Consider the following 26,954-nt stretch of genomic DNA (forward strand, 5'->3'; position numbering starts at 1 on the left):
GTCCCTCATCACTTAGACTGAGAGTGCATCATAAAGAGATCTCTTAATTGTCAGGGTGAACAACAGGGATGATTACAGCATTGTAAACATGTGTCAATGTTCATTTGGGTACCTGCCTATAGTGAACCTGTCCTTTAATCTGTTGCCACAAAGTTGGAAACACACTACTGTCTAAAAATCATGCGACATTAAGATTTTCTCTTAATTGGAACTAAGAGGCCTTGCTCGAACCATGAAAAATAGTACTTGAAAGTATGAGGACAGGGGTGTCCGTATACATTTGTCCATAAGTGTGACTCTCGAATCTCGCTCACAGGTATTAAGTATGTGTTTTGTATAAGTGAGCGTAACCGTGCAGCATATGTGTGTGTGTGTGTGTGTGTGTGTGTGTGTGTTTGGGGGGGGAATAGAGTGAGAGAGATATGTAAATTGAGGCGGCCTGTCGCTGTTTCCTTTTCATTCCGTCCTTCCCCCCCACAGTTCACTGAATCGCTGTCTCCCTACACTCGCTCCTGTGGCGCGAGAGAGGTAAAGGCCATCGTCTGTCACTCACGGATTTAATCATTCGGATCTACCGCGGTTCTCGCCCGTATTTTCTGCCTCCGGTAATTGCGTTTCTGTTTCGTGCTGGCGGTTGAGTGCGCGCTGTCCAAGGTGCTGCAGCAGCGCGCGGCCCCGCCCATCCTCCTCTCCTCTCTAACTCACACATACACACACACACACACACACGCACGCACACACACTTGCTCTCTCTCTCTCTCTCTTTGGCAACCACGTGACTTTCCCTCTGCCGAGTCTCGCGGAGAGCATCAGACTGCACCTTTTCCTCTTCAAGAGAAACGGAGAGAGAGAAGAGAGAGAGAGAGACATTGAGTCAGACAGAGACAGCGAGCGCGAGAGAGGGACGGAGAGCTAAAGAGAGAGAGAGAGAGAGCGCGAGAGAGGGGAAGACCAATAGCACCTTGTAGCCCGGAGGCGAGCCCGTGATAATTTTATAACTGCCCGGTAGACCTACCACCAGGTGCGCGGCTGCTCTCTCCTCTCTCTCGCGGCTATGAGATTCTCCTCAAATGAGAAGGGAAATCGATGAGGCGCGCGCGGCACTGTTGCCACGGAACCACAGGATGCGCGAGAGGTAGGTCGGTCGGTTTTCTAGCCTTATGCTGTAAGCTATATGTGTCTGCATTGAGGAAAAAGCCGCTGTGGGCTTGTTTTTTGTTGGGTTTTTTTATTTACCGGGGCGAGGCTGTCACATCACCGGTACAGGTAGTGATGTCAATAAAAAACGAGTGTGGAAAAAAAAAAAGTAATTACCGTGTTACCGGTTAGCTAAGCTGTTAAGTGCTAGGGCGCAGGTGATAACTGAACCCCGGTGTAACGGGCGCGCAGAGAGAGAAAAATGGAGAGGAGGTAGGCTATGGCTGCAAATCGACAATCGATATTTCAACCGCATTCATTCACCCCGTCTATCAATAACTGTGATGTCCGCCGCTTTTCGCCTTTCAAAGGACCCGAGACGCGGAGAGGAAAGTGTAGCCCGATGTGTGTGTTTAATTGAACCCAATGTGTTGTGTGTGTGTGTGTGTGTGTGTGTGTGAGTGTGAGTGTGTGTGTGTGTGTCAGTGTGTTCACTTGTTAGAAATGAGCTCGGAAGCCGTTAATTCGATAAAGCGAGGCGGTTTGAGTCATCCGCCGCAGCGCGCGGTGCTGCTCCCGCTCTTTGTGATGTAGCTCACAGCATCCTTGACGGTGGCGCGAGGTGGCCACCGTTTACCGTTATTGATTCTCCTTAAAAAGAAAATGACACAAAAAAAAAGACAAAAGCCATTGGTGACGGCGTTTCTTTCAGCATACTGTTAAGTTTCAGAGGTGATTTAAAAATATGCTTAATGGCGTTTAAGGTAGTCGCAGGTATGCCACCTTATAAAAATCTCCTGCGGCATGATGGGAGCTCTGTTGAGGAGCTGCTTTTTGTGTATGTCTATGTGTATGTGTATGCGCGTGCCTATAAGCTTGAGTCGTTGTTGTGTGGGTTGTGTGAAGTAAAATAAATCTAGTTTTTATTATGTATGTTCAGTATGTGAATAGAGGCTTAATTTAGGCCTTTTAAAATGTGTAATGTGACAATGTGATGTGTTTATGTGTGTGTGTGTGTGCACAAAATGTACGAGAGAGAGTAATTTGAGAGTAATACCAGGCTGGGCTTGTGTATGCTCTGTGTGTGTGTGTGTGTGTGTGTGTGTGTGTGTGTGTGTGTGTGTGTGTGTGTTGAGAGTTTGTGCGTGCATGTTTACGTGTGTGTGTGTGTTGTGTGTGTGTGTGACCCTGGTTGATTGTGCCGTCTCTGTTCTCTCTGTAGGTCGCTGGAGAGAGTGATGACGCGGCAGTGAGAGACACACATACCTCACTCGCGCGCACACATATACACACACACACACACACACACACACACACACATACACACACACACACACACATATTTGCCCACACACACTTTAAGTCTTGCCCTACTAAGACAAGGAGGAGGGGGAGAAAATTCTGCTATGACGGTGTCATTTCTCTCCATTACCAGTGTGTGAGCCACACACATACACACACACACACACACACACACACACACACACACGCACACATACACACACACACACACTAACACTCCGTGGGGAGTTGCCTGCATGGGGGAGAAGGCCCTATCTAGGCCACAAAGATGGAGTTCACATCCTATTCGTCACGTATCTAACACTCACACAGATGTACACACAAACACACACACCTGGAATCTCATATGTCAGAAGTGAAGAATGAAAGACTGAATGGGAAAGACATTAGAACATCTCAGAGAAGACACAAACACCAGGCCGAGGCAAAAGAAGATGCATCAAGTGTGCTAAAAAGGACGGAGGGAGCTTCTGTTTGACCCCTCCCCTACTGGAGCTGTATCTTATAGAGGCCTCCCCTTGTAAAGAGCACAATCAAGAAAGCAGGGTGCACCTGAGACACCTAGAAAGTGTTCTTCGAAGTGCCCTACAGTTGTCACAATGAGCTGTAGGCTAGCAGGAACACCCCTGCTCTAGCCTCTATCTCCTGTGTGTGTGAGTGTGAGCGCGAGTGTGTGTATGAGTGTGATGGCGGTGTGTGTTTGGGCGGCGGCCCCCCTGCTCTTTCTGGGGCTGTGCCTGTGCAGCGTGGGGGGCCAGGCCCAAGGGGAGGTCCTGGAGTTTGGAGGCGTGTCCAGTCAGTGGGGGCGGTTTCCAGTGTGGAACGCCTGCTGCGAGAGTGTGCTGAGCTTCAGCCTGCGGACTCACAGCCAGGAGGGCCTGCTGCTCTACCTGGATGACGAGGGCTTCTGCGACTTCCTGGAGCTGCTCCTCCTCCATGGCCACCTCCGCCTGCGCTTCTCTATCTTCTGTGCTGAGCCGGCCGAGCTGCAGTCAGGCGTGGCGGTGAGCGATGGGCACTGGCACGCAGTGCGTGTCAAGCGGGACTGGAGGAACACCTCGTTGGAGGTGGACGGGCGACTGGAGGGATGGGCGGAGGTGAAGAGCAAGAGAAGAGACATGACAGTATTCAGCCACACCTTTATGGGCGGGGTGACGCCAGAGCTCCACTCCTCACCCCTGCGCCTCACCTCCCCTTCGGTGCGGGAACACCCCGCCTTCCGTGGCTGGATCACGGCGGTGAGCATCAACGGCTCACTGGTGACACTGGACAGCTCAGAGGGCGTCACAGTAACAGCTGGATGTGGGCCGGACCACCAGTGCCAAAATGGAGGGGTGTGCAGCGTGGTCAACGACCAGGCCGTCTGCGACTGCTCTGACACGGGTTACCAAGGCAACGACTGCAGCGAAGGTAAGGCCCAGAACCATGCTGACCCATCATATACATCTCATCCCTTACATGCACACACTTTAATAAACACACACACACACACATTCGGTTACTTTTCTGGATACATATCTCCAAATTTATACCTCAGATTTCAAACACCAGGTCCCTGAGTGTAGACATGTATTTTTCATTCACACCTTCACTGCTGTGTTCAGTAGGTGTGTATGGACCAGCAGCCTTCACAAACAGTGCAAGACATGCATACTGATTATGTTTGATATTGATTTCTTATGGCTGCCAATGACTCACTATTTAGTATGTACCTCCACAAGTCAGAGCTAAGCCCCCTCCCAAGAAGTGCAGCCAGTTTATTGGAGATGGAGCTGAGAGCTTGAGCTTGAGCTTGAACAGCTGTTCTGAGCTGCATTTGGACCGTGAAGCTGGAGAGTCTGGAGATTTGAGACAAATTCCAGAAACACAGAAAAACCTTACCTGGCTGACTGTGTTAAAGCCTTGATGGGCTCAGTTGGTGTGTTTGGCAAAACACAATAACCATATAGATCCATTATGGATTTGGTTGTTGGCTCATGTTGAGAGACTTTAATTGGAACTAGGCTAAGAGGCTGAAAATCAGTGGTTGTTACATGTTTGACACCTGGCTGCCTGTGTTAATGGATTTGCATTGATTAGAGATGGCCTTCACAGGTACTATACATAGGGAGTTGAAATGAAGCGTGTACAATCTATTGCCTGCCATTATATTGAACATGCTCTGTTTGTGTATGTGTGAGTGTGTAAAGTATGTATTCTTGTGTCTTGTGCATTATAAAAGAGGAAATAGTTTCCTGTCAGTAGTGCTTTATAAATATGAAGAACTGTGACAATATACAGCCCTGTATAAAAATAAAACTTGTCTTTGCGTTATTGGAAGAGGCAAAAGAAAAATGCTGTTTCACAAATTATTTAATATATCAACTCTACAGAACACCCTCCCTTAATACTGTCAAATAAGCCTTTGGTCAATACAAGCGCCAATATACAGAGCACAGTAATGATGTCCATTACAAAAACGAAACAGCTGCTTAATGAACTCAGCTACCTTGTTATGGGCCAATACTGCAAATGCTTTCATTTCCCCCTGCTTAGTTGTGTGTGTCGTCAGATTTGCTTCAGTTCATTCACAGAGCAAATCTGCATTCTTAATCAATAGCACTTTTAAGTACTGTATGTCTTTTTTTTCCCCCCTTTCGACGCCAAAGATGGCTTTCAGCGTTGCCTCAGCGATTGATTTTTTTAATGATACAAATGCATCAGCCAAAAACAGCAGAGTGGCCTTGCTGCGCGGCCACCGTTTGTCACTGGCCTGACCTCACACCCGACCCGGCACCGCTGTCAGCATCACACATCCCTTTAGCCATCCACCATATAGCATTTAGCGGACAGTGGGATGGCCTAGGTTACCATGGAGACAGAACTAATTGGGAGACCTCATGCCAGGAGTGTTTCTTCGTCCTCGCTCTTCCTGCCTTCCAATCCTTAGCCTCCCCCTCCCGCACTCCTGCTGCACAGCTCTCTCGTCTTCTAGTGACTTCGACATCATGGCTGTCACACAAATCTTCTATATTTTACATGTTTGTGGTAGTGAATGATGGGCACGTATGTTCATATGTATGACGGGCATCCTCAAGGCAATAATGGCTGTTTTGACCACTGGTCTTAATTTTCCAAGCAGGTGGGGCAGGTGGCTGTTGCAATATGCAAAATGCAATATGCAATATTTTCATTAAGATTAATCTGCAAATTATTTTCTTGATTAATTGATTAATTGTTTAGATTATGAGTTAGATATTTACTGTCACATATGATACATAAAAGCAGCAAATCTTCAAATTTGAGAAGCTGAAACCAGAGAATTTTGGCATTTTTGTTTGAAAAATGACTAAAATGATGAATCAATTATCAAAGTAGTTGATGATTCATTTTCTTTTGATTGATAAAAAATCGACTAATTGTTGCAGCTCTACTCACTAGTGCTGATATGGTTATTCGATTGACAGAAAAATCATCAATGACAAAGGTACTTAATCATAGCTATTTCTAAAGCAAAAACATTCTCCTTTTTCCAGCTTCTCTGTTTTATATAATTGCAAACTAAATACCTTTGGACTCTTGGTCTGAAAAAACAGCAATTTGAAGACATCACCTTGTGCTCTGAGAAAGAGTGATAGGCATTTTTCTAGATCTGCAACAATTAGTCAATTACCTGATCAGTCGATTGACAGAAGATAAATCTGTAACTATTTTAATGAGTAATGAATCGTTTAGATAATTTTTAAAGCAAAAACGGCAAGGATTCAATGGTTCCAGGTTCTTAAATGTGAGAATGTGCTGTTTTTCTTGGTCTTACTTTATAATAAATTGAATATGTTTGGGGTTTTGGACTGTTTATTGGACAAAACAAGATATTTAATGACACCACTTTGTGCTCTAGGACACTGTGATAGACGTTTTTCACTGTTTTTTGATGTTTTATGACCAAACAAATAATCGATTAATTGAGAAATTGTCAGATTAATTGATAAGGAAAATAATTGTTACTTGCAGCTCTACATTTTCACTCCTTACTGTCGGTTTATAGACTAAAGGCTTAATTGAGGTATCATAATAAATGACAGCTCAATCTATAATGAAAATAATTGTTACTTGCAGTCGTAGTTCTCACTGCAGCATGGGGGTTGTCTATACATTCAGGAAGTGACAGGTGAAGCTATGATCAGCGCTTTGTGGAAGCTCACTGCTGCGCTGAGAATTACATGTGATCTGAGCCTAATCCAGTCTGCTGTTATTACTGCTGGTTAGGGCACAGTAGGAGACACACTCAGCGCTGACACATGCATACATACCTGCAGTAACACATGTAACATAAACATACAAACCCACAGAGAAACACATTCACACAGTGTGTAAGCTCCACCACCACCACCACCACCACCACCACCACCATTAGTCACATCACCAGTGAGATTCCTAACAGCAGTGTAGCTCTACAGACATTTTACATAAAGGCTCTCACCTGATACAATACCTACTTTGGACTGGTACTTTTGTTGCTCAACAAGAGGCTACTTATACCTTTCATGGGGCTGTTTTATTTTCCTAGAGATGGACTCACATTTCAATTGTGAGTGATGCCAAGTGTTACCATGGAGCACAAGTGCTACATTCATTTTTTTTTTTCTCTTAGCAGTAGTGGCTAATGTTAGTAATAGTAGTCTCATAAAATAGTCCCAGTTAGGAGGTCTGCTTGGATGGATGTACATGTTTTGAGCAATATTTGGTTGAAGTGGTACATCAGATCTGCCAGCAGCTTGCTCCTCCGGGCCTTCAGTACTTAGCTCCGCACTGGGGGGGGGGGGGGTCGAGGTTTCTGCTCTGCTGCACCACGCTTGTGGAACAGCCTTCCTATCCATCTGAGGGCAGCACAGACCCTAGACTCTTTAAAAAAGGCCTAAAAACCTTATTACTATTTTCTTTATGTTGTATGTTCTGTGTTATTAATACTGTAGCACTTTGAGTTTCACTATAAATGAAAAGTGCGGTACAAGTTAAATGTATTATTGTTATTATATATTTGATTGTGGTACATTTTCTATGATGTGAAATCATATCACATTACCAGAACAACATAATGCTCTCTTGCTCCATTATTGAATCTTAGTATGTGATTGTTGTTTCTGATCAATAGTTTCCTCTTCTTAGATTCCCATACTAGAGTTTGGGTAGAAATTTCTGCAGGGTTTAGAGTATGATGGTGGCAGAAATTGATGTTGGCTTAATGGTTTTCTTGGTTACTCACTGGTAATTATATTACCTTCATTTATTGACATTAGCTCACAAAACGTACTTAAGGGACAGAGCTATATTAAACAGCAGCAAATGGGGCCAGGAAATAGAAACTTTTAAAGCTTTTAAACTAAAACACTGCAAAAAGCATGGAGTGCAACAACATGTTAAGAGTACTTCCGATGCTTGGTTTCTTTCAGACCTCTGTGAATCATAAAACTCGTCTGAAAATAGTTCAGAGAGATACAGAGAGGTCTGAGAGGGGAATCAAGTAGATGATGTATTCTTTTGTGGATGGTTTAAAAGTTTTTGGAGTGCTGTGTTCTGGTTGAAAATGTTTTATTTTTTATTTTTAAACTGGCCCCATGTACTGTGGTTCATTTTGGTCTTACAAGATGCTGGTTCACTTGGATATCGCTGACCACAGGATACACAGGCTGAGCTAATATCCATGCATCAATATCACTACTAGTGAGTAACTCAAACCAACTTAGAGTATGTCAGGAATCTCTTTTCAGGTGCACTCTAGATAGGAAAATCCAAAGGCTGTATCTGAGAAAAATGAGATGGGAGGCAAAGGGAGTAGGGAAAAAAAAAGCTCAGGTCAGAATCCCCCTTTGACTGAAGTAAAAATATTATGTTAACAGCATCTATAGTTTTGTTTAATGGTGATTGTATGTGGTGGAATTGTAGATGTCTCTTTGGAAATGGGAATCATTATTTGTGAGTATATGAGTCCAGGCTTTGTAGTTGTTTTGTAAGAGCAGAGGCAGGGTTGGGATGAAGGTATATCTCTTATATGCTACCTTCAAATTATTATGTTATTTTGAATCCAGCAACCTCACTGAAGCTGCACAGTAAAGCTTTGAGATAAAATTATAACCCTCTGAAAATTAGAAAAAAATTCTGTTATGAATCTTTAATAAAGAATGAATATGCTCTGCTAGAGGAAAAAATGGATCCTCGGGATCGTATTTGAAGCCAGAAATAAGCAATTCGACTGTGGCAGTGCTAGTTTCCTTACACGTTTACAATTACATGATATCTTCAAGGCTCCTTAATGATCCACTTTTATTCACATTCATATTTTCACATGTTTGTGACAAGCTTAGAAACATGATATTATTATAGACTGTATGCATTTTTATTCTCCCCAGAAAGACAGTATATTATATATTTCATTCACGGGGGTTGTTCCAAAGCACTAGAATATGTCAGTTTTGGAGAAAACTCACTATTTGAGATATTGAAAATATAGCTGTAGTAAGAGTTTGTGCAGGGTTATGCATAGATGTAATTACTGTCTTTCTGCCCTCCAGTGAAGGCAGAGTGAACCTTGCTTGTTAGGCCTGGCCTGGCTTGCATTGTCCTTGAGGGCAAATCGCTGTTAGCATGCTAATGGCTCCACCTGTTTCTGCCATGCTACTAGCACAAGGGCAGAGTCAAGGAACACTCAGATGAGCAGAAAGCTCAGAAAACACACACACACACACACACACTTACACAGAAACCCATATGCACACAAACACACACACTGTCCCAGTATTGAACCATGCATGCCCCTCGTCTTCCTGCACTGCTAATCCATCCCTACATGTTTCCCTGCTATTTCACGTCATTATTACTGCCATAGTCAATGTAAGTATGTGTGTGTGTGTGTGTGTGTGTGAACGACAGATTGAGGGAGTGATTGTGAGACTGAATGTGTGTGTGTATGTGTGTGTGTGTGCGGGTGTGTGTGTGTGTGTTGCATGCTATCTGTCGGGTGCTCAGGGGAGAGGAAGCTGCTGCAAGGTAAGTTCTGGGGTAAACGGCTCCTGAATCCAAATATACAGGTAGGAATGTATATTTTCGCCCACACCCCTCTCCACCCTATGTATCTACAAGTGTGGGTGGGTATGTGTGTGTGCGCTTATGTATGTATATTTGTACACATGTGAAGTCATAGAAAGAGATTGTGCAATATTTTTTATGCAGCTTTGTGCATATATATACTATATATATACAATAATAGACAAACCTCAGTTTTGGCTACCAGTGCAGCATGGTATCCATTGTGACGTTTGCGTGGACTTTGCATGTATGTTACCACGGTAACCCTGGACGGGTGTGCATGTACAGTAAGTAGCCATGGTAACCCAAGGGCTGAGCATGCATGTTAATGAATGTCTGTCTCTCTCTTTCCTCGCCCGGCCCCGACACCTTCCCAGAGCACAGCTACACTCCAGGTAGGTTGCACTTCTCTATCGCTATCTAACAATCAATCAATCAATCAATCAATCTATCTATCTATCTATCTATCTATCTCTCAATTCCATCTTTGTCTGTCTATATTTGAGTTTCTCCTCCTGCTCTTCACTCAAACATTTCTTTCTTTGCTTTTTATCTGATTCCTTCTGTTCTTTTTCACTTCACATTCTCATTACAACCTCTATTGTGGAAATACAGTACAAGGTATCCAGCGTATATATATATATATATATATAAATATATATATGTTGGTCTGTGTGGGTATATAGGGGTTGGTTGCTGACATCTGGTAAGTACTACATCCAGTGTGTAATCATTTGAAGTGGCTCTTGCCTCAAGGTTACATAGACATAGACACACACAAATACTGTACTTTATACAACCTAGTTCATGGCTGTGTGCAAACGTCTGTGTGCGTACCTGTTTGTGCGTAGGATCACTGCCTAGGATGAGTAAGTGACTTCAAAGCGAGTTTTTTTAGACATTTGGAATAATTTAGAGGACTCATACACACACAGAAACACACAAAGAGAACTTTAGCTTTCACCAGCATGTCATTGGCAAACTCCTGTATCACACAAAAACACATATATATACACATGCAAACATACACTTCACACCCCATGATCCTTTGCTGTGCTGACTGTGCTCTTGTCTTCCTTTAAGGTCTGGCACACCTGATGATTGGCGACCAAGGTATGGCCTCCTCTTACCTCACTTCCTGTTGTCCTCTGCTATACCATCATTCCCTACCTCCTCACCCCCACACTCACAACTCCCTGTATCCCTCCCCCCACTTCATCACCACCTGGCGCGAGAGGAAGTTGTCTCTCTAGGCACTGAAGTAAGGTCAGTTATTTTCAGTAATTGAGATTTCTTCATTCTATAAACGGTCCCATTTGGTCTCAATGAAAATTTCAGTTGTAATTTAAACTGAAATGGATGACTTGGGCATTTAAAGTGGAACAATTAAATATGAAATATGGCTTTAAAGATAATTTCTGGTTTGATTTTTGAAGAGAATGATGAGCCTGAGAGCAACTTCTGCTGGGACATATATATATATAATCATGGCTGCTGATGTGGGAGGGATTAACAGGAAGGTGTAGGTGGTTGCAGCTTGATGGCACTTCGCTGGGTTAGATTTGGCAGGGCTCCAGGTCATGGAAATGGAGCTAAGGCCCGACTGACCGACTGACTCCATGGATGGTTTGATTTGGTCCTTACTCTTCCACCTCATTTCATTTTCTTTCATCTGTATAGGAGTTTGATCGAGAGGATGGAGCATTGAGTGTGTGTGTGCACGATGTTTACATATGTGTGCACGTGTGCCTTTACATCAGGGTTTGAATCAACGACTGTGGCAGTTTTCACAGGAACTCTCATCCACATCCATCCGTGGCTTTTCATCAGCTTCCAGCATGCTTTGCTCTGCAGTTACCGGTCCGCGCATTTTTTGCTTCTGTTCCTACATTGGCGAGCGCATGTGACAGATGTTCCTGCTGTGTATGAAAGCAATTCTGTTATACTTCAACCCCCCCAAGTTGTCCAGTGTCTTTTGAACACAACCCAAAAACAAATGCCACTGGTCTTCCTTTTGAAAATTGTTCACTGATGAACAAAACTCTCTCCTCTTGCCCTCCTTCTCCTTTTTTTTCCTCCCCTTCCTTCTTTGTTTCCTGTCCTCTTTCTCACTGTTTGGGACACCACCCTCTGTGAATTTAGGAAAGCTCAGAGGTACCCCCCCTGATTTTGTCATGTGTATGGCTAATGGGCTGTTCTGGATGGTTTTGAAGTTGAATGTATTGACAGGCTCTTGTATGTATGGTAATGCAGACCTTTAGAGCTGTATGGCTTCAATTTGCCATAAAATTGGAATGTTTCATTTATGAAAAAGGTAAGCTGTTGCATGCGTGTGTGTGTGTGAGCGTGCTCATACTTACATGTGTGGTGTGTGCATGCGTGTGAATGAATAGGAGCTACGGCCTACAGTGCCTTTGAAAATCTGAAGGTAGGTGCTGCTCGATCAGTTGGCTCTGCATGACGCTGATGAATACACTGATTGGCCCACATGAAGACAGGCCTGACTGTGACAGGCTGAGCTGAGTCTATTGTGGTTTTTTGATTGGATGAGAGAGGACATGATGACGGCTGTCTCCCATTGTGACAGGGCCGGCGCGTATCCAGTTGAAATGTGCTATTTAATGAAATGTTCATCCAAGCTGGTGGATAGAAATATCTTGAACAGAGCGCAAATTATGTCTCTAACCATCTATCACAGTGAGACATTCTGACGTGTATATTTTTATCAGAGCATTTTTACTATGCTTTGATTGCTAAGTAAGCTCCTAGTGCAGGAGTTTCTGCCTTAAAATGTCTGCCATGAATCATCCAGGTGGCAGCGAAAATTTAATTGCTTCATCTGGCTTATGCTCAGCATTTTAAATCACCTACTTAAGGACTGACATGTATTAACATATGTTTCCAGCATTATTACACAATGTATTCGGTGTATTTGTGTATGTATAGTGGATACCCTCACTATTACGGATGTTTGGATTGTGATAGGCTGAAGGTAGAACTGTCGCTGAATTTTTTTCTCTTCTTTTTTAAAACCTTTGAAGTCTCTTTCAGAAACTCTACACATGAAAAAACTGTGTGTGCGTATATGTGTGTGTGTGCGTGTGTTTGTGTGAGTGTGTTTTTGCTCTGCATACTGAGATGTAAAGGCTGTCAAATTGTGCAGACGAAGCCTAGCTTAGGTTAGCTCAGTGTAAAGAGGCTTTTTGAGGAGCCTGCAAAGCTGAAATGAGTTTCTTTGAGGGGGCGGATTGGGTGTGGGGAGGGGTGTCTTAGAAAGATATATAGCATGTGTGTCTGCTTGTGTGTGTGTGTGTGTGTATGTATGTGTGTGTGTGCTGGAGAAATTGAGAAAAAGAGACTGCGCCTGTGAGAGAAGAGCTAAAGGAATGAATGATAGAGGTAGTAGAGAGGGAAAGAGAGGAAGCGAGAGAGAGATAAAGTGAGTCGTCTTCGCTTCTGTGATGTAGAGCAACTGCCTGTATCTGCAAAGGGACAGCGGTGCTCCTGTCTGCCCTCCCAGCCCAGTCATTCTCCAAGGGACATCAGCCCTGATGGGGAGCCCCGGACCTTTCCCCTCCTCCATAAAACACAGCTATCATTCTCCCTGGAAACGATACCCACAGATCACTAATCACTTTGAGTGGGTGAAAATGCACGAATTGTAGAGGGAAGAAAGAAAAGAGGGAGCCAAATTGGATTTTCATAAGTATCGAGCAGCCAAAGGAAGAGGGGGAAAAGGATTTTTTTTTTTTTTTTTTTGAAAAGTATTGAGCAGCAATAATCTGGATGGAAAATGTGCTTAAAGCCAAGTAGCAGATTTTGCCCTTTCTCTTCTTTCTGTCTGGCCAAGAATAGACCGTGAAGAGTTCCGGGTGAATGAGCAATTGGAGGTTCTGAATAGGATTGAGGAGTGGCTCTTGGATGTAATTGGCAGCGATACTTGTTTATGTTTATTTATTTATTTTAGATTTGAGGTGCTTTGTCCGGTTAATAACGGTTGTTGGTCCGCATGTCCAAGTGTTCTCGATATCAATCCGACAATCTGTGCGCAGCATAGACAAGTGGTCAGCCTGTCTTGAAGTGACCTTTAAACATGCACGTACGTGAACGGATGGACAAACAGACACACGCTCACACACAATAACCTTTAGAGAGTGCCTGCTGAGTAGGTGAGTGAGTGTGTGTTCAGTGTAAATATGCATGAGTAAGGCTGCCTGCACATATTCTTCACGGTCAGTGGATGAAGGCAGGAGAGGGAACGAGGTGTGTGTGTGTGTGTGTTTGTATGTTTGTGTGAGTCTTGTGCAAGTGCGTGTTTTAGGGGAGGTGGATTGTGAGTCATCGCTTGTGACTCATAAAGCGTCGGCAATCAAAGCGGCTCATTTTAACACATTGTCTTATGGCGAAAACACACAGATGGGCGCACACTCCATTCAGGCACAGGCTACACACACACATGTTTAGTGTCACACTCTTTGGATTCCTCTTTATATTGTCGCTTTCGTTTTTGTCTCTCCTCCTCTCTTGTTCTCTCCGGGAAAAGCACATGTGCGTGCTTTCCTCACAAACACACACATACACACACACACACACACACACAGCGGACCGAGCTCCGTGCTGACTCCACCATATGTGGGATTGGGAGTGGTAGCAGACGCCAAGACAAGAGGAACCAGTCAGTACCAGCAAAGTACAGCTTGTCTCCTACCTCTTACTCATCATGATCCAGTAGTCCTAATAATAAATCACACAAAGACTGATTACTTTTTAATAAAATACAGGCCCACATGAGACTAAATTAAAAAACAGATTGTCATTATTTTAATAATGCCTTTATAATTTGTCATTTATCTCAATCATGTGTGTTTTTTTTAAGGTAGTAGGCTAATGATTAGTCAATCGTCGGAAAATTAATCAGCAACCATTTCAATAATTCATAAATTATTTTTAAATACTTTTTTTTTTTTTTTAACTTTTTATGCAGAAAATGTCAAATGTGTTCTAGTTGCAGCTTCTCAAGTGTGAGGATTTGCTGCTTTTCTCTCTTTTATATATAATAGATTCAATAACTTTGGATTTGGACTGTTGGTCCATTGTTGGGAATCTAAAGATGTAAGTTTGGCTCTGGGAACTTTTTAGTGGTATTTTTCCAATATTTTACGAGGTTTTAAATACAAAATGATTCATTTATTAATTTAAAAAAAATAGAACCAAATCCAACATGCCAAGAACCGGGTACTCATTAAAAAATTTGAATTTCAGTTCTGCTTATTGGTTCCTAAATGTGTTAATCCTTCATTATTGCAAACAAAGGCTACATATCTGCAAGGACCTGTCTACATCATGCACCAACACAACAGCATGTCAGTTTTTTTTAGATATAAGCATGCATGGCTAACATCACAATAATAGTAAAAGATGGACCGCAGTAAATCCACAAAAGTGTGGCTAAATTTATTAAAGAAAACAACAGGGCAAAGTGCAATGCATGTGGGAATCTAATTGGCTGAAAATCAGGTTGCAAATCAAATTTGACCAAACATTTAAGGCAGCACGGCATCAATCTGAAACAATGTTCAGTATTTGATGTCTTGCGGTAGAGCCAGGGATACCCGTGATACACCGTTCTCTTTGGCAATAAAGGGAAAGACAAAACTGAGGAGTGTTACATACTACAGCATCCACAAGAAAATGTATGTACTGACTGTGGATCATACATTTTTATTGTATGTATTTGTGAATGTTCAGTTAAAAAGACTTTGAATTCACTTATTTTAATAAAACAATAAAAGTCAAAGTAAACGCTAAAAAGAATAAAGACATTTTTGTTATCTAAACATTTGATCTCTTTTTTTTTGCCATATTAGAATTGAACCGATAAGAGCCGATAAGCGGATCAGAATCAATAAAATTCAAACGATACTTAGCCCTAATTGTAATTACTAATTGCATAATAGTTGCAGCCCTGCTAGACTAATAGGAATAAAGGATGTTGCCTTGTGTTTTTGTCTGTAGGTGTACTGAATCAGCTGTAACTTTGGTTTTAGTAAACATAAAAGAAAAATCACATAAGTTTAATATGTTGACACTATTTTTTGTGACATTATAATTATTTAAAATCACCAAGTGTCTAATAATTCTTTGTCTCAGCATTCCCCAAATTTCTGTAGCTTCTGTAAGAAAATCTGGAAAATCATCTAAGCCTTGAAGTAAATACTATAATACTACTGTAATACTGTGTATATGTCAGTAGAAAAATATTTATCTGACACATACAGTATATTAGCCACTGTAGTGGTAATGCTTACACAATTTAGCAAGACGGGCAAGTGAGCAACATCCAACTCGAGGTGAGAGAGAGCCGCTCGGTGTTAAGAGGCAAGTGTCTGGTGATTGGCTGCCTGCCGGACTGACTGGCATGAATTTGGCTGCTGATGGCCGCATTTTGAGCTGTGAAAAAAAACTCTTAAAACTAAGTTGTGCCCCCTCCGGCCATCAGCGGTGATAAGCAATTGCAACCAAGTTTTTACTGAAAAATGTATCATTTTTACTTGATATACCCTCCTCACTAATGGGGCTAATTCTGCTTCCACTCTCTACTACTAACATCCATTACAGTACTGTACTACAACACTCATTAATGCTTAACACCCATGCAGCTCTTGTAATGAAAGTCCCAGCACCACATACAGAGCTCTACCCCCACATTATCAGGGAGATGCTCAGTTACCGAATTCACCATGGGAAAAGTCTAGCAATCCACATGTAAATGTACACATTTACTGCTAATTGTATGCAATTACCATCCTGTTAGCAAATGTATACATTAACATTTTTACACATTCACCGCAACGCTAATAGGGAACACACAAAGCCGCTGCACCCTGTAATCGCCTAAAAATAAAGACATCAAACGGACTCCCCATTTACGGAGGATGAAGGGGAAAGATAGAGTGGAGGCTGGCTGCGAGTATATAAGGGAGGGCGGGAGGAGGGGTGGGCGGTATAAGGTAAAAGAGTGTAGAAAAGTGATGGTGAGGAAAGATAGGAGCGTATTCAGAAAGTGGGAAAAGAAGGGTGGAAAGAGAAGGTCGGAGACGCAGAGGGAGACAGGAAGGGAGATAAGACTGCAGCGTTTCTCAGCAGGGGCGCCTGCATCTCTCCTTGGGCTCCTTGACTTGACACAGTCTCGCGTCAGCCAGGACGGTATTCATCAGTGATGCAGATACCTTATCCATGCACACATTCCCTTTAGAAAGAAAAAGAAAGAAACAGGCTAGTCTGTGCTCCTATTGTTGTTTTTTTTTTTACCTGTTCTCGCAGTTTCCATTGTGTCTGGGTGGGTGCTGAGGGTAGTGGCCCAATTGGCAATTCACTCCAGTGCCCCATCCGGCATTTGAAGTTTTCTTTGTTGTTTGCCAAAACAATAAAAAAACACATGAACATGCACACACCCACACACAAGCACTCTTTTTTTTTTTTTGTACTCGTCTGGCATAACTACAACAACTGAAATAGCCACAGCATTCATTAAAAAACCCATTACATTACCTTTATGAAAAGAGGTCTTTATGCTCTTGTTATTTGTTAACAACCTGCTGTAAGAGGGTTTCATTAGGCGTGCTGGTGTGACGGTGTGTGTGTGTGTGTGTGTGTGTGTGTGTATCTCTGAAATTACATGCATCCAAACCTGAGCATCATTATGTGTGTGTGTGTGTGTATCGGTTTATTTAACCTGGCTAGTACATGTGTTTGTGTGCTCGCCTATGCGGGTGTATGTGTGTCTAAAAGGGATGAAACTGACTCTGATCTTATCCAGCTTAAGACAAATACACTGTTCTGCCTGCAGACATTGTCATGGAAACAAGTCGGTTTCCCTGGGTACCGGAGAGAAGGCCAAATTTGAGCTACAGACAGAAAGAGAGCGAGAGAAAGATGAGCATAGATAAAAAAGAAACAAAAAGGGACATGAAATAAAAGATTTAACATAAATTCAGCAAGTGTGCTGTTCATTGTTTTTGCTTAAAATTAAATTCAAAGGAATTAACGATTTAAAATATTATGTAGTTATGTTCTAGTTGTGCATCAAGGGAAAAAGACTTATCTGCTCAAAAAGCAACATGTTTTACTTACAGCTGCAACTAACAATTCTTTCCATTATTGATTAATGTGTTTTTTTCCAATTAGTCGATTAAAACAGCGAAGATTAGTCAGTCAACAGAAAAATATCAATTACCTTCATAATTGATTAATCGTTTAAGTAATTCTTCAAGTAAAAATGCCAAACATTTGGAGTTTGGACTGTTAGTTGGACAAAACATGACATCACCTTTCGGTTTTGAGAAATTGATGAATCCAGAAAACAACGAGTGAATGAATTATGAAAATAATCGTTAGTTACAGCCCTATAATTGATAAATCATTCACAGAGTCAAGTGTGACGTCTTATGCTTGATAAACAAGTCTTAAGTTACCAAAATGGTTGTTGATTAATTTTATAAGTATCAACTAATTAAAATCATCAAATACTCTTCTCTGGTTTCACTTTTTGTGACAGTGGAAGATTTTTGTCAGAACTGGTGTCACATTTATTTTACTGCATATCTCATTCTGGGCATGAACGCCTTCAATTTAACAACAACCACCACCACAAAGAAAAAGGAATAAGAGATCAACGTTGCGACAACCAATCTGTCACTTGTGTCCTGACAGTAATATCCTCCTCTACAGTATTGCTCCCCTGGCTGTGATGTGATAGTCCAATCGCTTTCAAAGCCAGATGCTGTATATCACTGAATAGAGATGGAGACGGCAGTCATAGCCTTTAGTGAACTTGGTCGTGTAGATTTTCACACTTTAACTTAATATAGAGACTATGCATATGTTATACATACATTTACATACATTTCCTACACTGGTCATCTATATATACTGTACGAGTGCATAGTTAATCCACCTGTCTGTTATTACGTAAGGAGGGATGCCTTCATGCAGGTTGTTTGAGTTTATGCTGTGTGTGTGTGTGTGTGTGTGTGTGTGTGTGTGTGTGTGTGTGTGTGGACAGTCTGAAAGGAGCTGATAGCAGAACTGCATGGTGGGCTAAAAACGAGGTGCAGGGGAATTGCAGTGTGCTATCTCCAGAATGACAGGGCTGCCATGATTGAGGCTTGCTACACTAGGATTTAGATACACCAGCATTTTTCTCTCTTTCGTTCTCTACAGCCATCCATCCATTCCTCCCTCTCTGCCACTCCCTTCCCTTGTCTCTTTCTTTTTTTTTTTCCTCTTCCATTTTGTGTTACTCATCTCAATGAGTCTCTCCATCTCTCCCCTTTTTTTTTTTTTCCCACTTCGTCTTTCAAATTCCCCCTGTGCATCTTTTCCTCTTCTCTACCCTGCTTCATTCCACCCTGCTCCCTCTATCAGGTGCTGTATAATGTAGGCTCCCCTGATGTGCTCCCAGCCTCCATCCGCCATTTTGATTCAGTACAGCTGTCCATGATAATGTACTGTTCACTCAATCACTCTTTCTCTCTCTCACCCTCCTTCTCAATCTCTCTTCCTCTCTCTCTCTCTCTCTCTCTCTCTCTCTCTCTCTCTCCCTGAAACACACATGCACAAACACATTCATATTTGCTGCAGCCCCTGAAACACGGGGTTGCCATGGAAATGACAAATTAGTGTGTGAAACGTTGAGGAGGAGACCCATGAGAAGAGACAAAGCCATATGAGACGCGCGCACTCACACTCGCCATATGCACACAAACACACCGAGAAATCCAAGTGATGTGTGTTTGATCGTTGGAGGGGCGGTACGGTTGCAGCTGGTCCCAACAGCGGCAACCATCAGATCAGTTATTCACTCTCTCTCTCTCTCTCCCTTTTGCCTCCCCGTAGACTGCTTTATTCATTAGAGTAGTAATGTTTAACACCAATCACCCTCCACCTTTACATTTTTGTCTATTGCAACTCCCATAGCCTGCATAGTCCATTTTCTTTTTTTACTAGTTGCTTGCATATTTATTTCTTACCCTGTTTCATAACTCCCTGCTTTCCATTCTTCATGCTCCCTCTTCTCCTTTCCTGTCTTTTCCTCTCTTTTTATTTTAATCAGGTAGTCTCTGTGTGATTGAAATCTCTTTTTCAAGGGAAAACTGGGGAAAAAGAAAGACATGTAAAGTGAGATGGGGTCGCAACTAACAAGTAGTTTCATTTGTCTATGAATTATTTATAACAGATGTTCACAAAATGTTAGAAAAATGTGGAAAAAAATACCCATCAGAATTTCTCAGATGCCAAACTGATGTCTTCAAATTGCTTGTTTTGTCCAACCAATAGTCTAAAATCCAAAGATATTCAATTTAGTTGTCAGAGAAAGGCAGCAAATCCTCATATTTCAGACCCACAACTGTTTGGCATTATTGCTTGATAAATTATTTAAATGATCCTGAAATCCTAAAATTGTAAAATTGTATTCATTTTCTGTTGATTGACTAATCTATTATAGAAATCAACTAATTGTTTCAGCTGTAGAGTCTCACATACAACCACTAAACCTGCATACAAGACAAAGTTAACACAGATTTAACCAATAATCAAGTGACATTAAGAAATAATAGAGATGTTTACAAATATGAGTAAGAAAATCTGATTATAAAGCTTTAAAATCTCCAAAATCTTGTAGAGAATTTCTTTTCCTTTACAAGCTTTATTTAATCAAGTAGTCTGGATGAGATCAAGACCTAAGAACAGAGACAAACTTTTGCAGTCAAACCTTGAATCAGTCAATAAACTGAGTAATCCTTTCAGCACTACAGTCTGATGTTAAACACAACACAACCAGCATACAAAAAACAAGAAAATATTGAGTCCAACAACCAAAAATTGAGCAACAACGAGAATCAATCACTAAGAATCAATTACATGAGTCATAAAAAGAATCAGAAAATAATCCTTTAAAATCTCCAAAGGAAATGAAAGCACTCAGCTCGAGAGATTTCCTTTCCCTTCCTCTATTTACAAAATTTATTTAGTCATCAAGTGTCATCAAGATCAAGGTCAAAAACATTTTACAGTCAGTTATAACACATAAACAGCTCACAAGAAACCATTACAGCAGTTAAACAAATAAAAAAAACATAGTACTCAACAAGAAATTGAATATTTTTCTTCTCTTTTCCTCTCCACTCCCTCCCTCTTTTTTCTCCCTCTTTCACTGTATTCCTTCATTCTCCTGCTCCCGTGCTTTGATCGACAGTGCTCTCCACAGGATGAAGTGTGACATGTGGTGTGTATGTCAGTGTCTGTCTCACTGTTTACTCTGAGCTAATACTGACTCACTCCATTAATCTGAGCTACAACAGATCCACTCCAACCTGCCCACTTGAGAGTGTGTGTGCGTGTTTCTGTGCGCACGTTTGTGTGCTTTAGGTATGTCAGTGCTCTGAGTACATGCGTACAAGACACATGGGCATGTTCTACAATCTGTTTGTCATTTTCCTTCCTGATTTGAGTGTGTATGTGCCTGTTGTACATGTGATGTAATAGAACAAGGAGTGAGCGTTTGCGGGCCAGAGCTTCCAGATCGATGCAGTGATGCTTTATGTGCTCCTGTCTGGTCTAATGACATGTCTGTAAATTAGCACCAGAATGGTGGAGCACCACACTGAAACCTAATGGCACCTCTGTAAATTACCGCTAGAATGCTGCCGGACGGCTGCGTGTGTTCTCATTGTGAACAACTTGGCTTCCCCCCCTCGCTCTGCCACCTCATCTACATTTGTCTGCGTGTCTGCTTGTGTGTGTCAGTGCGTATATGTGATTGTGTTAGCATTTTGTGGCTGCTCTTTCTGTGTATATGTGTGTGTGTGTGTGTGTGTGTGTGTTTTTTTTGTGTGTCTCCCTCCTCCTCCTCGCTCTCGCTCCTCTCAGTAAAGACTAGCCCGAGGCCCTGAGTTGGTAATAGCTTTTCTGACAGCAATACACCAATATTTACAGAGACCAGCACCCACCCACACCCCCGCACATTTCATGCACACATAAAAAGCATATACTTGTCCGCATGCACATACACATTCACGTGCTTGAACACAAAGTTGCACACCATTTTTATCTTTTCGAGGCATGCACACACACTCTCTTAATTAACATGCTGGGAGGGAAGGTATCACACACTAGGGGGAACTCACACACATGCTGGCAAACAACGTGTGTTGTTTCTCACTCATATTGGCATTCACACTTGAGTTTTTTTTCATGCAGCTGAAGCAAAGAAAGACAATTTGCCACAATTGCTCTTTGAATTGTGATATATTCTCACTTTTTCCTTCTCATTATTCTCTGTGTTATATTCATTCAAGTGCGGCCGATTCCATTTCAACACTCTTCTCTCTGCCTCTCACTACCTTAATAACCTATTACACTTCAGTCTATTCATTACATGGCAATCTTCGCCCCCCACCCCTCACCCTCCCCCCCCCTTCTCTCTAGCGGTTCCTTACCGAGCGTCTGTCTTGCTAAAGCCTGACCTAGTGTGTTAAATTCCCCTCTGTTCTCCTCATTATTGGGAACTACAAGATGGTGGTTATGCCAGAGGCTCCATAGAGCCGAGAAAAAGAGGCCAACGAGATGTGCGGAGAGGAGTGGTGGCGTGAAGCTAGAAGGGAGGTGTGAGAGATATAGGGATGGTGGTGAGGAGAACGCTGGAGCGGATGCGGAGGAAGGGTGACGCTTTTGGGGGGATGGGTGTGAAGGAGACAGATAATGTCGCCCCTGCTTGTGTATGCTGGCACAATAGTACGATCATTTTTTGAACACAGATGTGTGTGTAGGTGTGCATATTTGTTCCTCGGCTCACTTGCGTATATGGCTGTGCACTTGTGTGTGAGAAGGTGTGAGAGAGTAGATAAGAGAGTGTGAGTTTAAGGATGATGGATTGCAAAACCTTGGTCTAGTGTCCTTGGGGGTCACTAAGGGTGTGCAAGGTAAGTTGCTATTGGCTGTCTGCCTGTTAGTCTGAATTCTAATTGGCCAATCCTGCCTGCTTTGGCTGCCATGATGCTTCCAGGCTGCTGTTCTCCATCTTCATCGTCAGTTGTTGCCATCTTTCTCAAAACCTTTCTAACCTCTTGTGCTACCGCACATACATGCATAGACGCACACGTTCTGGCATTTGACGAACATCACGAAATGAGCCATGTTGTCAAACAAGACCACATCACTTCAGACTGCCAGCACAGCTGTTCTCTCAAAAGAGAGGATGGCAGGTTTCATAACGAGTTTGGAATGCTACAGACTCACGACTGTCTCTCTCGCATCCACACTGTTTAATCTCCAACCCACATGAGTGATCAAAGCTTGTTTACACACCACTCCATGGTACGATTAGAGGTATGGAAGGAAGTGTTTCTTCCAAGTGCTGGCATCAGTGAGGCTTTGCTTGACAATAACAACATTTTCAGCATCTTAAACAATATGTTTTGTACTGCACATCCGAGTCAAATTTAACCAGGCCCAGCTGAGCTTTGTTTTACTCGGCTGGCTCTGATGAACACCCACCATTTTATCATCTTTGAGCATATTGTGAAGAGCAGTGTGGGAAGAAGCGACATAGCTTGGATATTGTACTAATCATTATGATAATGTACAACAAGAGTGTAATGATTCAACACTTCTTTTTTCCTCTTCTTCCTCTTCCACCTCTCCTTATCTCTCTCAGCTCGCGAGGAGTATGTTGCCACCTTCAAGGGCTCTGAGTATTTCTGCTATGACCTGTCACCCAACCCCATCCAGTCTAGCAGCGATGAAATCACGCTCTCCTTCAAGACGCTGCAGCGCAACGGCCTGATGCTGCACACCGGCAAGTCAGCCGACTACGTCAACCTGGCACTGAAGAACGGTGCCGTGTCGCTTGTCATCAACCTCGGCTCCGGGGCCTTTGAGGCCTTGGTGGAGCCCGTCAACGGCAAGTTCAACGACAACGCCTGGCACGACGTCAAGGTCACCCGCAACCTGAGACAGGTAACCAGACAACAGGGGATGGAAGAGTGAGCAGCCGAGCAAAGAGGAGGAGAGGAGAGGAGATATAGAATTAGAGGAAAAATGGCTATAGGGAGGGAGATAAAAATAGCAAGTAGTAGATGAACGGATGGATGGAATGTATGTGATGAAATGATTAGCAATTGACGGAAAATTAATTAACAACAAGTCTGACAATTTTTATAAATTCTTCAAGTCATTTATCAAGCAAACATACCAAACATTTACTTGTTTCAGTATATTAAATGCAAATATTTGCTTCTTTTCTCTCGTTTATATAATTGTAAATTGAATATCTCTGGAAAAAACAAGCAATTTGAAGACTTGGACTGTGAGGAGTTGTGATTAAATGATTAATTGATTATTTGAAGAATAATCAACAGATGAAAAGTAATCCTTAGTTGCAGCCCTAATTTCAATTGCCTGTTAAGTCGTTTCAGTGTGTATCTGACGTTGGTGAACCACAATGACTGCCGCAGATGTTTCAGGGGCTGTGGGCAGCAGAAAAGACTATAATCCGCAGCAAGAATCTAATCAATGTAGAAGCTACGGTCAGTGGTCTGTTGTCCAACTGCAATGATGCTGTGGTAGGAAGAAAATACCTGAGGTTTTGGTCTTAGTTTACAGTGGGTTAACCACCAGACCAGCACTGCTTTCAGCTCTAGGTGAGTGCTTTTTCAATTGTGTGTGTGTGTGTGTGTGTGTGTGTGTATGAATGAGTGAGTGAGTGAGTGTGTGTGTGACTGAATGAGAGGAAGAGTGAACTAGAGAACACTGAGGGTCACGAGCACTCGGGTGCTTGTAACCCACCTGTACCCTGCCTCTACCGTTTGCCTGTGTGTACTACTAACTTGACTACTAACTTTACTAACCTGCTAGTGAAACTAACCACCATCCATGGAATGATTCATTCTACTAACCTAACCTGTGCCCTTCTCCTAGCGAAACCACTCCAACCAACCTACTAACCTCACCAGAGGCCTTCTAGCTTTCCTTTTTTTGTTCCCGAAGTTGTTCTGTTCACAGTTTTTTGCTTTCCTTTCTCCCCCTCTCCTACAAAGCACTCAGGCATTGGACACGCTATGGTAAACAAACTCCATTGTTCGGTAGATATCATTCTAATTGTTTCTTAGTTTGGGTTTGCCCCGTGTCTATTTCCTTTTGAACCATAGACATCAAAACTAAACCAATAAAAGGATAAATGCGGTTGGTAATCTTTTACGCTTAAAAAAACCCGTCCCCCCCCCCCCCCCCTCCTTGCCAACCACTTTTTTCTTTAAATCCTCCCTTTCTCTCCCGTTTTTTTCACCCCATCACTATGTGACTGACATGTAGGGGTGTACTGATTGGCTCATCCCTCACCTGCACGCAAGTGGCGAGCCCTCCCTACCCCCTCCCCCCTTCCTGCATGGTGTGACCCAGAAACCCTTCCCCTCTCTGACTGGTCCGTAAAATGGATAGAGAGGTTCCTCCTTCCCCTCTTTTTTTTTTTTTCTCTTTCTTTTTTTGATTTTTCGTCCTCCACTCTGCCACTGCATGTTCTCCATGGTGCCTCTGATTCAAGTCTCATCTGTTGTTTTTTTAATCTCCTGTGTCCTCTTTGCTGGTGGCTGCATGCAGAGAGAGGAACAGGCTGCATGTTTATATATTTATGTATGTGCGTGCATGTGCGTGTGTGTGTGTGGAATGAGCCGTAACCCATCTAACACCTGTGCGTGTGTGTACATCAATATGTGTGTGTTAGTCAGTGTGTCATCTCATTCAGACTCGCTGATCTAACAAACCCCCTTGACCACAAAGTAACACCATCATCACAACTCACCCTAACAATACACTAACATAACATCATCACAACTACTAACAGCATTGCAATCATTAACCCTAACCTCAGTAACCCAACACAGCTTGGCCTGACACATGTAACACTGCTGTGGCTGCCAGCAGTGCAATAACTAACAACTACTAACAAGTAAATAGTACTAACACCTTGTGTGTAGCACGAAGATGCCTGCAGAGACTTTACTAACACCTGCCTAGCTGGGCAAGTTTGCCTGGCAATGATAAGCATCATCAGTGAAAGGGAACAGGGTAATAACATACCACTAACTGTGACTTACATGTGAAAGGGTTGGCAGTCAGTGCAAGCTATTAGCCCTGATACAGGCTATAAGAAAAGCAACTCCAGTGTCACTTTAGGGGGATCACTGAGGAAAGTTGTTAGTAAAACAGTTAATCAAATTGCATCTTCTGCCTTAAAGGTAGAGCAGCTAAGAATCTGTGGGAGACACATAAGGAGGAAAATGTTAATGTAAAGGTTGAATTAGCTTACTTATAGCAGGCGAGGCTAGCCTTTTACTGCAGTGTAACCTTGCACAAACTGGGTTGTTTCACTATGTTTTGTAAAGCCAGAACTATCCTATGCTGTGACTGAATAACGGACTGGCTTTCAAAAGGTAGCCTTGGTGTGGACACAATCCATGGTCCACCAATTGCGGTACTGAGACTTTGGATAGCAGTAAATGGTTGTTCATCCCACACAAGTTCTATTCGTTTTCTTGTACAGAAGTCTTACTATTGACAGACAGGCTGAAGCAGGCAGACCACATAATATGATTCCAGTTAGAGTGTATAAGTGGTAGCTGTGGCTACAGAGTGTATGACTAACTGTAGGCAGAATGTTAAATCTGGAAGTTGGCATTTAGTAGTGTATAGCAACTTATTTCTAATGCCAGTAATACCAGCAAAGGCAAGAGGCAGCACTACCCATTTACACCACACAGTTAGAACTGATCCAACCACATGAATCAAAGTCCCAACAACACAACTGGCCAATTCCCAAAACCAATTAGGCCTTCTCCCCACCAGAATGCATACACATTGGTTGCCAGAATAACGGGGGCTAATTTGGCTGGTCAGCGCCTAGCTAGCGCTTAGCGCTGCCTTTGGTGTGAGTATATAGCGTGTCCTTTCCCTGTGCTTTGTTGTGTAGGTGACCATCTCTGTGGACGGCATCCTGACCACCACGGGCTACACCCAGGAGGACTATACCATGCTGGGCTCTGATGACTTCTTCTACGTGGGAGGGAGCCCCAGCACCGCTGACCTCCCCGGTTCTCCAGTCAGCAATAACTTCATGGGCTGTCTCAAAGAGGTGGGATGCAAGCATGATTCACACGTGTAAACCTGCACATAGAAAACACATTTAGAGGTCCATACTAGGGCTCGACGAAATGGTTGAAAGAAACAGCATGACATAAATAACAATATTTATCCTATATGATATACAGTGATATACAGAATGGGTATAATCACTATAGCAAACGTGTATAAAATCACATATGAAACTGCCAAACTGCTTTACATCAGACAAAACTCTGAACAACTACTTCAATAACACATGTTGCTCAGAAAGA

At 42.6% G+C, this 26,954-nt stretch overlaps 1 protein-coding gene across 7 annotated transcripts in view; it reads left to right on the forward strand.

Annotated features, from left to right (window-relative positions):
* Positions 1-744: 744 nt before the first annotated feature.
* nrxn1a (neurexin 1a) overlaps positions 745-26,954 on the forward strand; it is a 61,961-nt gene continuing 35,751 nt past the window's right edge. For 2 of the 7 annotated variants that reach the window (XM_044337573.1, XM_044337576.1), the window contains exons 1-6: positions 746-1,135; positions 2,360-3,849; positions 9,882-9,899; positions 10,588-10,617; positions 23,222-23,523; positions 26,531-26,692. In XM_044337573.1, the coding sequence (XP_044193508.1) occupies positions 3,117-3,849; positions 9,882-9,899; positions 10,588-10,617; positions 23,222-23,523; positions 26,531-26,692 (1,245 nt within the window). In that variant the 5' untranslated portion in view covers positions 746-1,135; positions 2,360-3,116. Of the gene's footprint in view, positions 1,136-2,359; positions 3,850-9,881; positions 9,900-10,587; positions 10,618-23,221; positions 23,524-24,602; positions 24,627-26,530; positions 26,693-26,954 lie in introns of all 7 variants that reach the window. The other 5 variants (XM_044337574.1, XM_044337577.1, XM_044337575.1 and 2 more) reach the window with 4 other exon arrangements.

This window comes from Thunnus albacares, chromosome 20, assembly GCF_914725855.1.
Source record: "Thunnus albacares chromosome 20, fThuAlb1.1, whole genome shotgun sequence".
NCBI lineage: Eukaryota > Metazoa > Chordata > Actinopteri > Scombriformes > Scombridae > Thunnus > Thunnus albacares.